This window comes from Candoia aspera, chromosome 2 (genome assembly GCF_035149785.1).
Source record: "Candoia aspera isolate rCanAsp1 chromosome 2, rCanAsp1.hap2, whole genome shotgun sequence".
Lineage (NCBI taxonomy): Eukaryota > Metazoa > Chordata > Lepidosauria > Squamata > Boidae > Candoia > Candoia aspera.
This window is the reverse complement of record NC_086154.1, coordinates 172,243,606-172,257,134: the sequence shown is the minus strand read 5'-3', so window position 1 is coordinate 172,257,134 and position 13,529 is coordinate 172,243,606. Positions and strand designations below refer to the sequence as shown.

Genomic DNA, 13,529 nt, shown 5'->3' with positions numbered 1-13,529 from the left:
TACCAACAGTAATGGGTGCCTTAGGTGCAATTCCAAAACATGTGGAGCACCACTTGAATACCACTGGCATTTACAAAATCACCATCAGTCAACTGCAAAATGCAGCTTCACTTGGAACAGCTTACATCCTGCGACCATACCTTTAATAACAGCAACATCTGCCTAACCCATGTCCTTCAGAAGGACTTAATAGGTGGACAAAATGCCAAATCCAGTCTAAACATCTGGCTGACTGTGCGACCAACCATAATAATCTAATTATGAAAATATTTTTGTTTTTGGAGACATCTATTACTTTTTTAAACAATTTGCAATTTCCCCTAAAATAAATGAAAATATAAATATTTTATTTTCCTGTAACATATCCCCACCTGTATGTAACAGTAACCTTTTTAGCACATGCCAAAAATAGAAGATACACATATGTACACATAGGTAGTTTCTGAGGAACTGCAATTGCACACTCAGTACTATCAATTATCTGTGCAGGGTAGGGTGAGGATTTCCTTCTCCCTTTGTTTTAAATATTTGACCTGAGCAACATGCATTAATGCTAGCTCCCAAATCACTATTTTCATTCTCGGTTGCAGTTTCCACCTACATGTCTTTCCTTCTGTTTGATCTTGACTATTATTTTAAACAGCAGCATCAAAAGATATCCTGTCCACTAAGCCACTCTTGACTACTGATAGCAAACAGGGAAAAATCATGATTTGGCTGTGTACTGTAGATTTTTTATAATTCTCCATATATGTGGAAAAATTATCTTGCATTTATTTAGACATACAACTGCATCTATGATGTACAACTGCTTCTATGAAGCATACCAGCTTTATAATAAAATAAAAATAAAAGTCAAATCAATAAAAGTTATAGTCTAGAGAATGTAGGTATTTTAATTAACTTACCAAATGTCTATACTGTGCAGTAAAAGCCCCATAGTAAGCTACACAAGCAGCAGCTATGAATACGTTTCCAGTGATGTTTGAAATCTCTGCCTCAAAATTCAAAATACTTTCTTCCCATCGAACCTGTTCATCCCCTAACGCAGCTGTAAGTTTTCCAGCTCGGGTAAGACGAGCTTGAGTCAGTGCCATGGTCCTTGCTAAACAATGATAATGCTATTAGATCATGGTTATAATTTATTTAAACAAGGTAATTCATTTTGGTAACTATTTTTAATGAATAATGAAGTATATCGCTAGAATTAGCAATAAGAAATAAGTCATATGAAAGATTTCATAGTGGAGTAATTCTTTAAAAAAAATATATTATGGCCAATGAATTTGTGTTGATAATGTTCACTTTCTTACACAGCATAATACTCTCTTCCTTACACAGCATAATATAACTTCTCATACTGTATATGGTTATTTTTCTATTACATTTTTGTGTAATTAAGAATGTAATTAAGAAACACTGCTCTAAAATAATGTTTATAATTTCTAAAATAGCCACTTACCGAGAGTTTCTTTTTCATTCACACTTCTTTCAAATTGGTCTTGTAATTCCTGTATTTGTTCCTCTACCTGTCTCAGTTTTTTTTGCTTATCTCGGAGGGTAGATAAAGTTGCATCAAGTTCTGCCTAATCATAATACAAATTAATTCAAATTATTGTTCTGCCAAATATTCTGCGTGTCTTATTTTATTCATTTGCACAGTAGCTTTACAACAAAATAGAATACAGAAGAAACTACAAGTAATTATATATTATAATTACTTATAATATAAAATGTTGTAAGTTATCTAAGATTTAACATATATTGATGCTCACTTTGGGTTTCTCAAGATTTCCTCAAAATAAGTCATCAGCTTCTGCGATACAATTTAGTTTGAACCAAAGTATCACAAATCCAACTCTTGCTATCATGGTAAACTGACTCTTAATTATTTTTCATGATACTCATATAATTAAACATACTAGTAAATAGAACAGCTATAGAATATTCCGCCCTACCCCACATGCTTGTGGAGAACAACAATGTGGGAATGGGAATTATAGCAACAATTTTCCTAGGAAGGGGCATTGTAAGGACTTGAAAAGTTTATGGGAGGAACAGGGACTTTTCTCCCTGATTTTAATTTTATTTTATATTGTCATATGAAGATTCTCAGTTATTAGATAATCAAATATTGATTATGAATATGAAATGTTGCTACGTCATTATGGTATGCCAGTTAGAGACATATGAAGAGGATGGACTAATTGCTTTTGGGCATGATGGCAAACTGCATTGGATTAATTTATTCAATTTATAGTCCTCCATTCTGTTCACATTAGGGTCAAGGTAGCTAACAACAACAAATTACAGAAATACCAAATGTATTTATTTTGAAAGATATATAAATAACAACATTAAAGCATCCCAAATTTGTTATCATATAAGCACCGTGCTACAAAGGTGAATCTTAATTGCTCTTCTAAAGGTGCAAAAGACTGAGGGCAATTCTGGAATGAGCACATTCCCTAATTTGGGGGTCATGCAAGAGAAATGTAAAGAGGAAGACAATATAAAAAGACAAACATTGCCACTCCTAATAATAAGCTGATGATTGAAACTTTCAAAAAATTCATTTACTTGTAATTGCCTCAACTTTAGATACAGAGAGGGACTATTCCGGGGGGGGGGGAGCAGGAAGTATATAAACTTGGCTCTAGCTCTGCCAGCTTGATTTAAAGGAGAGGGCTTGACAAGGGGAAAAATATTGAAATGGTTTGTTGCAGAAGCAGTGCTACTCTTCAGGCAATGGTTATCTGAGGAAGTTTCTCTGAAAGCTAAACTAATCAAAAGTTCACCACCACTATCAGGCTGGTCTAAGGAAGCAAATGCAGAAGACCAGACCCAAAGAGTCAGCAGACTCTTCTCATTCTACTCTACTGTATGCTTTTGCAAGACAAGGAGAGAAAACTACTCTATGCCCCTGCAGGTTTGGGAATGAAAAGGAAAGAGAAGGAAAGACATTTAAAATCTAAAATTGTGAATAAAGAATTCCACCCAAACACCGTTTCCATAACCTGAGACAGGCTAAACATCAATGTAGAAAGCAGCCTTGCGTGAAGGAATCAAACAGCAGACTGGCCTGCTTCCAATCTGATAGGGATAAAAAGTCTTAAGGCTCTGATTCTACAGTACCAGAAAAAGTACTTGTTTTCATCATTTAGTTGCTAATAGGTAAAAATAGAAGATAGTCCTGATGAAAGTGGTTTGATTCACCATTTAATAATCAGACCATAGATAAAAGACCTTGGGGAAAAAAAAATACCTGGGCAGCATTTAACTTTTGCCTTTTTGGTTCGACAACCTTCACAACTCGAGAGTATAAATCCATAGCTCTCACCCACATGCACATAGACTTGCATGCCTTTGACACTTTTTCTACTTTTTCTGGTATGAAGTCAGGATTGTTTATATATTTCTGGAGCTTAAGTAATATTGCACCCTTTATATTTTCTTTATCGTATTCTAGAAGCTTTTTCAGGAAAGTGGAATCCCCAAGAAGTTGTTTTGCTGTTGCCCAGTCAGGCCTGAAAGATTAAAATGAAAAGATTTAGGAAGATCTGCCCTGGAAAATGTTTAAGTAGACAATATTATACATTTTAAAATGTCAAATTTTAGCATTAAATGTACCTTTAATGAACCTATAGGTGTATCCAGTATGTAGACTTAATCTTAGTATGGTGAAAAGATTTAAAAACAATTACATAGACTTCTGATTCTAGGGAGAAGATATAATGCAAGGGAAACTGAGCTGGATGTTTCAAATTTCAGTTACTGTTTTTAGAATCATGAACTGACACTATGAATTTCATCTCATTCACACACACACACAAAAGTATATCAGGCTGCTAAAATTTCTCTTTCTTTACAGCATAGAAAATCTAACTACATCACAACAGGTAAAAGTACATAATTTCTTTATCTTGAGGCAGTCTCTTCTATCTTTCTTTTTCCTTAGCAAACACAAGATTCCTTTATGCTTTGTAAAACAGAAAGCATGCTTTCATCCATATCCTTGACATACTGTAAAAGTAAATGAGAGATTCATAAAATATGCTGCTGTCTTTTTTGATGGAATGCATAATTCTTTTTTAAGCAGAAATGGAAAGAGGAGAATTTACAACTGCAGCTTGAGGCATAGCTCTGCTGAGAAACTGAAGTGCCAGCACCAATTATTCCAAGTTTTGTAGTTTATTTACCAAATAACATTGTTCTTCAGCTGTCTGCAATCCTATACCACACCCTCTAGAAGTAACTATTAATTATAGATTTTTTTTCTGAGTAAACATATATAGGGTTACACTCTATGTACTGTCAGAAATAACCTGGAAATATATGATTAACTACACTACTTCAGTTACTGGAAGAGAAAGATTACTTCTAAGTGAAATGCTCTGATTTCTCTTTTCAAAAAAGGGTAGTTATCTACATCCCACATTTTTACTCATCAAGAGCTCAAACTGCTATATGCCATAACAATGTTGATTTAAAATCATGACTACTGAAACCATGAGCAAAGCATCTAAAAAAGAAAGTAATTTCATATGATGGTAAAAACTATAACTGTACTTCTTACAGTTTTACAGTTCTTGCAGCATTAAAAAGGGATGTAGAATGCACTCTCAAACCGGTATCAGTAGATGAAGAGATGATGGCCTCTTAAGATAAGAAGTTGACAAAAAACCTGATACCATTTAGTCATAGTTATTAAACATACTCCACTTTAAACTTGATATATCCAACAGCATTTCTATTTACTCAGGGAGAGTCACTGAATTCAGTGGGGCTCATTCTTTCATAAATCTTATTCGGAGTGCATCTACACCAAATTAATACCCATATCTAATAAACAAGCGTAATTGTGTAATATAAATTTACATTATCATCAATTTACCAACAACACAAAAATACAAGATGATAATCTTGATTAAACTAATTAAGCTAATAAGTAATCATCATAAAACATCAGAGGTGCATCAATTTAGGGAGTTATTAATACTCAGATAGCAGATGGGACAAGCAATTCTTGCTTAGCAGGGTAGAGCCAACTTGCAAATTTACTGTACATTATTACATGTCAGTTTTGTTTGGCATTTACAAATTAAATCTGGATTACAATGAGGGTTTTTTCTCCAAGTGAAAAACCAAATCTTCTGGCAAATATGTAATAGTTTTGATTGCAAATGTCAATCATGAGAAAGATGGTGCTAAGGGGAGAATGTACTAGCTATGAGACGTACAGCCATCCTTATATTCTCTATAAAGTGAATCAAAGCACAGGGGATTTTAGCCATTGGGAAGACAGTCCAGAGAACTGTGTGGGCATTGGTCTTTTAGTATGCATAAAGGTCAATGAACTAGCTATGCCAAGAGCCAGCTGAACAGCTAAATTTTGAGGCTGTGCCACAACAGTTGACAGCTTGTCTGGAGGGAAAAACATATAAAAAGAGCAGCAGCTGGAACAGTCCATCAACAGAAAAAACTTGAAAGGAAAAATGTAAGAGCAAATATTAAGAGGAAAAAGGGGCTGAAGTCACAGTGAGTGTTAGGGAAGCAGTGTAGTTTGGCGATAGTAAATGAAGTCCTACTCACAGTGAGCTGGACCAAATCTTCAAGAGTCAGAACTCTTATCTTTTAAAATGATCTATTACTATGTCTTTCATTTGCTTTCCAATAACTACAGTTAAGTGTCATGCATTTTTGGATTCCGGCGGGATATGCTATCAGCTACTCCTTCAAACAAACATTTATTTTTTCAATATTGCACACTGGCTCAGAAGACAGCTATGGGAAGAGACACAGTTGCTTTAAAAAGTTGCTGAGAGGAGCTAGCTGAGCTCTGAGGCATGTTCTTCCTTTTGAATCTGAAGCACTACACAGCCCTAATATCTGCTTGGGGGGTGGAGGGAAAGACCTATCTATAACAAAGGGATAGTGTGATGCTACCATGTTCACAGTTTCAACTCCATTACACTGGCTATTTTTATAGCTGTAGGAAAACTTGTAGCAGAGTGGGATCACACTTATATTGCCCAAGAGATAGAAAAATTAACTCATGCTAAATAAAATTGCTTGTAGGAAAAACGTATCATTTTGGTAAAATGAAGGCTAAAGCTAGAAGTCAATGCAGAAGTTTTAATATAGCAATCTTACTTTGCATTTAAAAGAATACAAATAGCTTCCATCACTGTCATGACAAGATCAGGAGGTTTAGTGAAAACCCTGATTTCAGAAATATCTGCCTTATCTAAAGAATCTAAGGCTTTGTTGGCAGCTTCTAAAGCCGGAAGGGCTTCATCCAAATCTCGCTGAGCATCATCAGCTATTGCTTGGGTTTCCTCTGCTTTTACTTTTGCAACAGCTTCATCTTCCTGAACAACACGCCGAACCTGGAAGAAAAATAATTGATTTATGTTTATCAAGAAAACAAAAAATCTTTTAAATATGTTTCATAAGAAAACAAAAAAGAACAGGTAGCAGTCATTAGGAATATGGGAGTTCATATGGGAATTCATAATTTACTGGATTAGATGAAATGTCTTTAAGCAAAATTCTGCTCAGAACTTTCTAGCAGGCAGAACAATGTATGGAGGGGAGTGTAGACAGGCCTCCAATACTACCTTCCCCATTGCTTCAAAGGTTTCCCCAGCCTTCCAGAGCTTTACAGGAGATTATATAACTGGAGAAATTGATGAAGGTTGTTTCCTTCCTCTTTCAGCCAGTAAAATTCTGGTGGATCAGAAACCTCCCCTGAGAAGAATTCTGGTAAGTTAACATGTGGTAAGATGTCACTTCCTTAAAGATGAAGGCTAAAAACTGTGCATTGATAACGCTTATCCTGCCCAAAACAATCCAGACTGCAATATTTTTATTGGCAGAATTCAACTACTGATTTTAAAATGGGTGATCTCAATGGCTGCTGGCAAAAAACCAAGGAGGATCAGACCTGAGTATTACTTAGATGACACCCCAAGTAATGTAGATAACCTACATTAGGGCTGTAGGTTAAACTAGACAGACAGACAGACAGATTCTAAAATAAGGCAATGCCAAACAACTTCAGTATTAGTGCCATTCATACAAAAATAAAGCATATTTTAAGTTTAATGTTTATTAGTAGAGGTGCACAAAACATTTGGAACCATTTCAAATTCAAAATGCCCATGATGAACAAAACAGATGCTCTGATTATTTCAGGATTGCTGTGAGCTTGCAGTGGTTCCAGAATTATCAAAACAGCCAAGTGTCACATTTAACCTGCTGTTTTGCACTTGAAATAGGCCATTCTGAACTTCAGTCAGGATGTTTTAAATCTGGAATGGTTCAGATTAAAAATATTTTGTGCATCCCTATTTATTAGGTATTACAAAACCATTTGGCATCAGTGTTTCCACAACATACACATACTACCTGTTGTCATAATTTATAATACACTGACTCTTGAATGTTTTTATATGTGTTACCTTGTATAGGAACTGCTGAATAGGAAAATGCTACAGTATCTGATAGATTCAGACAGAGGAAGACATACCATGGAGTTACTCTGCTAAATCTAAAAATAAATATTAAAATAGTTTACAATTGAAAACAACATTTTATACCTGATCAGCATTTTCTTGATCCACTGCTAATTTTTCCATCAAAGCCTCAACATCCACTGATTTCTCCTTGAGAACTGGTTCTAAAGCTGAAAGATCTAATTTCATTTTGTCAACAAGTACATTTGTCTCTAACAGTTTGGTTAAACCATTTTTTACACGATCCCGAGCCTGAAAAATAAGCAAATAAATACTGATAATTTTTTCAGTACTTTGAAAAGACGTCTTAAAAAACTGATTTGGGTTGCTCTTATGAGTAATACTGTGCATAACCATAGTTAGATTAACTAAAATAACTATAATAAAGTTAGAAATATTTTAATATGTAATTGTTACCATCAACTTAATAAGCCAAAACAACATGTCAAAGATGAATAGTTTTAGTATTTCTTTTTTTAAAGATTATCTTTTACAACAAAAAAAGTAAGTATTTCTATCAAAGCTAACATAGTTTTTACACTGTAATTGACATTCTGTTGCAATGTTTATTACTCAAAGACAGTTTATTGTGGTAAGTCCTCTACTGGTACTTCTCAGTCAGACCATGGCTCCCAGAATTTCCAACCAGAATGATCTAAAGACATCTGAAGAGTGAAGAAGGCTAGTCTATATTGTTGAAACAGGCTTGTGACAATCTAGCAAGTACTCTTCACTGAGAGATGGACAAATTTGTTCCCACCCATGCTGCCATATCCAGCTCTGCCTCCTATTACTTTGCCGCATATGCTGTTTGAAGCTTATGGAGATTTGCAGTCCTAGCTCGGTATCTTCATATAGAGACCAGAATACATTGTCATTCATCTTACTGATTACCAGCATCTGTATAGAAAATAACTGCACAAAGCTCCTATTTTATGTGAAAAGCATCACTAAAACCAGTGACATACATGTTTCTCCTTAATGCAGATTGCCTTATTCAGAAATAGAGGAAATTAACAAGAAATGCTGACATTTGAATTTCTTATACAGTCATACTAAATTTAGACCTGAATTGGAGGGGGATTGTATTTAAACCAATTTTATAGAAAGAGTACCCATACGCCCAATACTGAATAGCATTTATATTTTCACTTCCAAGAACAATAGAAATAGCGTGCACCTGTATGGCAACAGTGGAGTGGGGAATAAAACACACCTCTATATCTAATTCAATTATTCTTTTAAAAAAATTCAACTTACTGAAACCAGTTGCTTCCTTTTTTCAGCAAGCATGGACAAATAAAGATTGATTAACTCTAAATAGGAAGTTGGTGTTGTGTAGTAGCGTCGCCGGAGCTCTGCATAATACTGCTCTGCCATCTCCGTTACACTCATGTGAATATCTACACACATTATAGAAAGTTTCTCTTTCATTCGATCAGTTCCAAGATCAACATGCATAAAGAAAGTCCTTGATACAGAAAGAAGTGCTTCTCTGGGCCACTGGAAAAAAAAAGAGAGAAAATGAAATAAATAAATAAATCTTTCTTGAAGTACATATGCAATACACAAACCATTTCTTTTCCAATTATTTCAGCAGAATTGTCATTGAAAGACTAAAAGAGAAAATTCTACAGGACTTTATTCACCATGACCAATGTGGGTTCTTACCCAAAAGACAATTAAAAGACAATGTAAGAATTGTTTTGGACATTAAAAAATATTTACAATACCATAATGAATGTCAAGCGGCTCTTATTTTCCTAGACGCAGAAAAAGCTTTTGATAATTTGAACTGGTGTTTTATGTCTAAAGTCTTGGAAAATATGGACTTTGGAGAGTATTTTATTCAGGGAATTAAGTCAATTTATATACCTCAAAGGGCAAACATTATTGTGAATGATGAGTTAACTGAACCATGTAAAATACAAAAAGGGTCACGACAAGGATGTCCTTTGCCACCTTTGCTATTTATTTTGGTGTTGGAAGTTTTTAATAGAGATATTAGAAGAGACAAACAAATAAAGGGATTAAAAATTAAAAAACTTTTAAACTGAGGGCTTTTGCCAACAACTTAGTTTTGATATTACAAGACCCTCTGGACACTGCAGGACATCTGATGAAGAAACTGAAAGAGTTTGGGTCACTGGCAGGACTTAAAGTAAATAAACAAAAAACAAAGATGCTGACTAAAAATATGACTTCATCCAACCAAGAACTGCTGATGGGTAAGACTGGTTTTAAAATTGAAATAAAGGTTAGATATTTGGGGATGATTTATCAACCAAGAGTAGTATGTTGTTTCAGAATAATTATGTTAAAATTTGGAATGATGTGAAAAAAGACCTATTAAGATGGGAAAAACTACAACTGTCTCTTATGGGGAGAATTTCTGTGATTAAGACAATGTTTTGCCTAGGATGTTGTTTCTCTTTCAGACTATACCAATTCTGTCAACAGATTTACCATTTAAACAATGGCAGAAGGATATCTCTAAGTTCATTTGGCAAGCAAGTAGTCAAGAATTAAATATAAATTGTTATGAGATGCCAAAGAACGAGGAGGTCTGGGCTTGCCTGATTTAAGGTTGTATTTTGATGCTTCTTGTTTGCTTTGGATGAAGGAATGGATAACCTTGAAGAACAGGAAATTATTGCAACTTGAAGTTCATGAATTCAAATTTGGGTGGCACTCCTACTTGTGGTATGATAAAATTAAAATTAATAAAGATTTCAAAAATCATTTTGTTAGGATTGCTATAATGAAGGTCTGGAACAAATATAAAGTAAGACTGTCTCCTAATGTGACATTGTGGTTGTCTCCTCATGAAGCATTTGTTAGAAGAGAAAATGTGGGGGGAATAAGTTGGTTAACTTATAAAGATTTGTTATATTTTGAAGAGGCTGAACCGAAGTTCAAATCAAGGGAATTGTTAGAGATGGAAGGTTTTACATGTCATTGGCTTACATATCTACAATTGTCAGAACGTTTTAAGGGGGATAAAAAGAATTTCAGATTTGTCAATGAAACAACTCAATTTGAAATGGAAGTTTGTATAAATGATGAACATGTTATTACAAATATGTATAAAACGTTGTTACAGCTGAATTTAGAAGATGAATAAGTTAAAGAATGCATGATTAAATGGGCTAAGAATTTTGGATATAATATTATACTGGAGCAATGGGAAAATATGTGGAATAGAGGTCTGAAATTCACTTTGAACTACAACCTAAAAGAGAATTTTTATAAAATGATGTATCATTGGTATTTAACTCCTGATAAGTTGTCAAAAATGTATAAGGGAATAACGAATGTTTGTTGGAAATGTTCTCTTGGTGAAGGAGCTTTTTATCATCTTTGGTGGACTTGCGAAAAGGCTAAAAAATGTTGGGATAAAATATGTGTTAATATTCAAAAGATTCTTAAAGTGGATTTACAAAAAAACCCAGAACTGTTTCTTTTAGTTTTCTCGAGAAGCAACTCGAGAAACAACATGGGACTTTGCTTTTATATATGATTACAGCAGCAAGACTTTTATATGCACAGAGATGGAAAGATTCACAAATACCTACAGTGGAGGACTGGATTATTAAATTTATGGAGCTGGCCCAAATGGCCAAGTTAACAGCGTTGATAAGAAAAAGTACTGTTTTTGGATTTCTGTCCAATTGGCAACCACTTTTAGATTACTTGCTTGTGTCAGAAAAAAATGAAGTTCTGATTTTGGGTTTTAATGATTAAATGGTTTGATCTGATAGAAATAATGTCATTAAGGTTTAAATAATTGTAAGAGATTATATTTGTAAATGTATTCATATCTGTACTGGAGAAAGTCAGAAGTCACTTTCTGTTTCTACTTTCTCTCTGTTTTACACTTCTATAGTTTTTCTTTTTACTTTAGCTCTGTACTCTAGCTTTTCTATATTCTATTTTGTATTTTAACTATACTTTGAAAAATATTAAAGTTCTTTGAAAAAACAAAAACAAAAGAAAGGCTAAAAGGAAGTGGAGGTCATTATTAAATTGTACTTAATGTAATAGCATGTCTACTTTCACATGGCATGAATGTAAGGCAGCTGCTTTAATTTATGATTTGTAGAATTTATAAGCAAGACTAACATATTCCACTTGGAAACATTAATGCAAACTGACTATTGAAGTATATCTTCCTTTTAGTTACTACTATATTTAGCAGAGATATTTCTGTTTTCCATATAAAACGTAAAAGAATTTTCTCAAAAGCCATGAATGGTGAGAAAGACCTAGGACCAATGTTTTACTATTTCAAAAAATTATATTAATTGGTACTTAAGTTATACTGTAGGTTAATTGTAATGTTGCAGAATATAGGAAAAAGTAAACTTGATGGGGAAATAGCAGCTGCTGACCTCACATCACAAATCCTTAAATTAGAACCATGTATTATTTTAATAACTTATCAAAATTCTTCAGCGAATTAGTTACCTGCACAAACCAGTCAATAGTGCAGCAATTCACAAGTGAGGGAAACATTCGGCACCGTGCTCGGAAAGCATCTCCGACAGGACTCATACACAGGACAATGTGTAGCTTCTGTCGGACTCGACTAATGAAGTACTGAAATACCTGAGAAAAGACAAGTTATAATTCACTGTTAGAAAGAAAACATCATTATCAGTATCATTACCATCATCAACTTTTTAGTCTATAAGTATAACTGTGAATGACATACAGTACTGCAAGAAGCAATAGTCTGAGTAACTTAAAAGACAATATGCCTCTCTAATTCTTATAAATTGCTGAATTCTTATAAATTTAAATATCTATAATAAACATGGATTTAAATTATACATTTAAAGCAGTATTTATAATATCTTACCTCATCTCTGTTGCCCTCTGCTATTCCTGCTTCTTTTGCCTTGGGTCGCGTAGCTGCCATAACAAACTCCAGTTCATCCTTTTCAAACAGATTAGGTACCTCTCCAGAATTCAAAATATTGTTTATATCTTCTAGAAATTCTTCTACAACTATCTAAAGATTTTATAAATACCAGGCATTAAAAAAAAATTATAGTGTTAGAAAAGGATCTATAGTCAGAAACTCAACGTTACTAGAAAACATGGGGGAAATAGTAGTAGTACACATTACAAGAAACAGATATTACCTCTAAAATATGTGTTCTCTTCTCAGCTTTATTATTTTTTAATATATGTTAATTTGTCCTTTCTAACTCAGGTATAAATAGCCACTCATTGAGGATTTTCCTCCATGTTATTTAAAATCAGGGAAGATTTTTAGCAGAGGGACAGATGTCCCCTTTTTTCTCAGTATGTTATTTGCACTGTTGGATTGTTTATCCAGTACTGATCATTCGTACTATTTTGATTTATCTTGAATGGGCCGTATTTCTAAGCAGACATAAAGGACTGCATAATTAACCTTGTGGTGTTTGTGAACACTCATATAAATTTGCAAACATGAATGCCAACTTTTCTTATTAACATCAAATCCTTAGCAAAACAAAGAAGTTTTAAGCAACATCTTAAAAATCTGGATAGTCCAAACATACTGATTTCCTTTCGATCACAATTTTACTAAACCTAAAATACTTAGAATTGTTTATATTTTCAGCAGAGCCAAGACTCCATGGATAAGCATAGAATTACCCATTTCCATTCTGCTTCACTAAATCATGAACCCATTATTCCCTAAATCAGTACTGCAAAAAGTAGAAGAGTGTCCCATGTGTACCACAACATCCCACATAACTGTTAGGAGATAAACATCCTACATCTTCCCAATGAAATATGTCACTCTTATTTAGAAAAACACAAAATGTATATATCCTGTCCATTCTCTCTCACTTTCAGTGAGACACAGAAAGAAAGGCACATGCAGAAAAGTAACAGATGTTTTTCCTAGAACTCCATGGCTGTGCTCCATGGCAATTTTATGAATTGGTATGGGATTAAGTTTAAAACTCAAAGTCTTAGGATTTATGTACTGGTATATAAATGTACTGGTATATC

General features: G+C 33.9%; 1 protein-coding gene across 1 annotated transcript in view; it reads right to left on the bottom strand.

Moving 5' to 3' along the window:
• DNAH6 (dynein axonemal heavy chain 6) overlaps nucleotides 1-13,529 on the bottom strand; it is a 168,997-nt gene that overhangs the window by 64,583 nt on the left and 90,885 nt on the right. The window contains exons 44-51 of the mRNA XM_063294890.1: nucleotides 12,379-12,531; nucleotides 11,985-12,125; nucleotides 8,778-9,020; nucleotides 7,602-7,769; nucleotides 6,154-6,389; nucleotides 3,266-3,527; nucleotides 1,463-1,586; nucleotides 909-1,105 (exon numbers count right to left, since the gene is read on the bottom strand). Of these exons, the coding sequence (XP_063150960.1) occupies nucleotides 909-1,105; nucleotides 1,463-1,586; nucleotides 3,266-3,527; nucleotides 6,154-6,389; nucleotides 7,602-7,769; nucleotides 8,778-9,020; nucleotides 11,985-12,125; nucleotides 12,379-12,531 (1,524 nt within the window). The remainder of the gene's footprint in view (nucleotides 1-908; nucleotides 1,106-1,462; nucleotides 1,587-3,265; nucleotides 3,528-6,153; nucleotides 6,390-7,601; nucleotides 7,770-8,777; nucleotides 9,021-11,984; nucleotides 12,126-12,378; nucleotides 12,532-13,529) is intronic.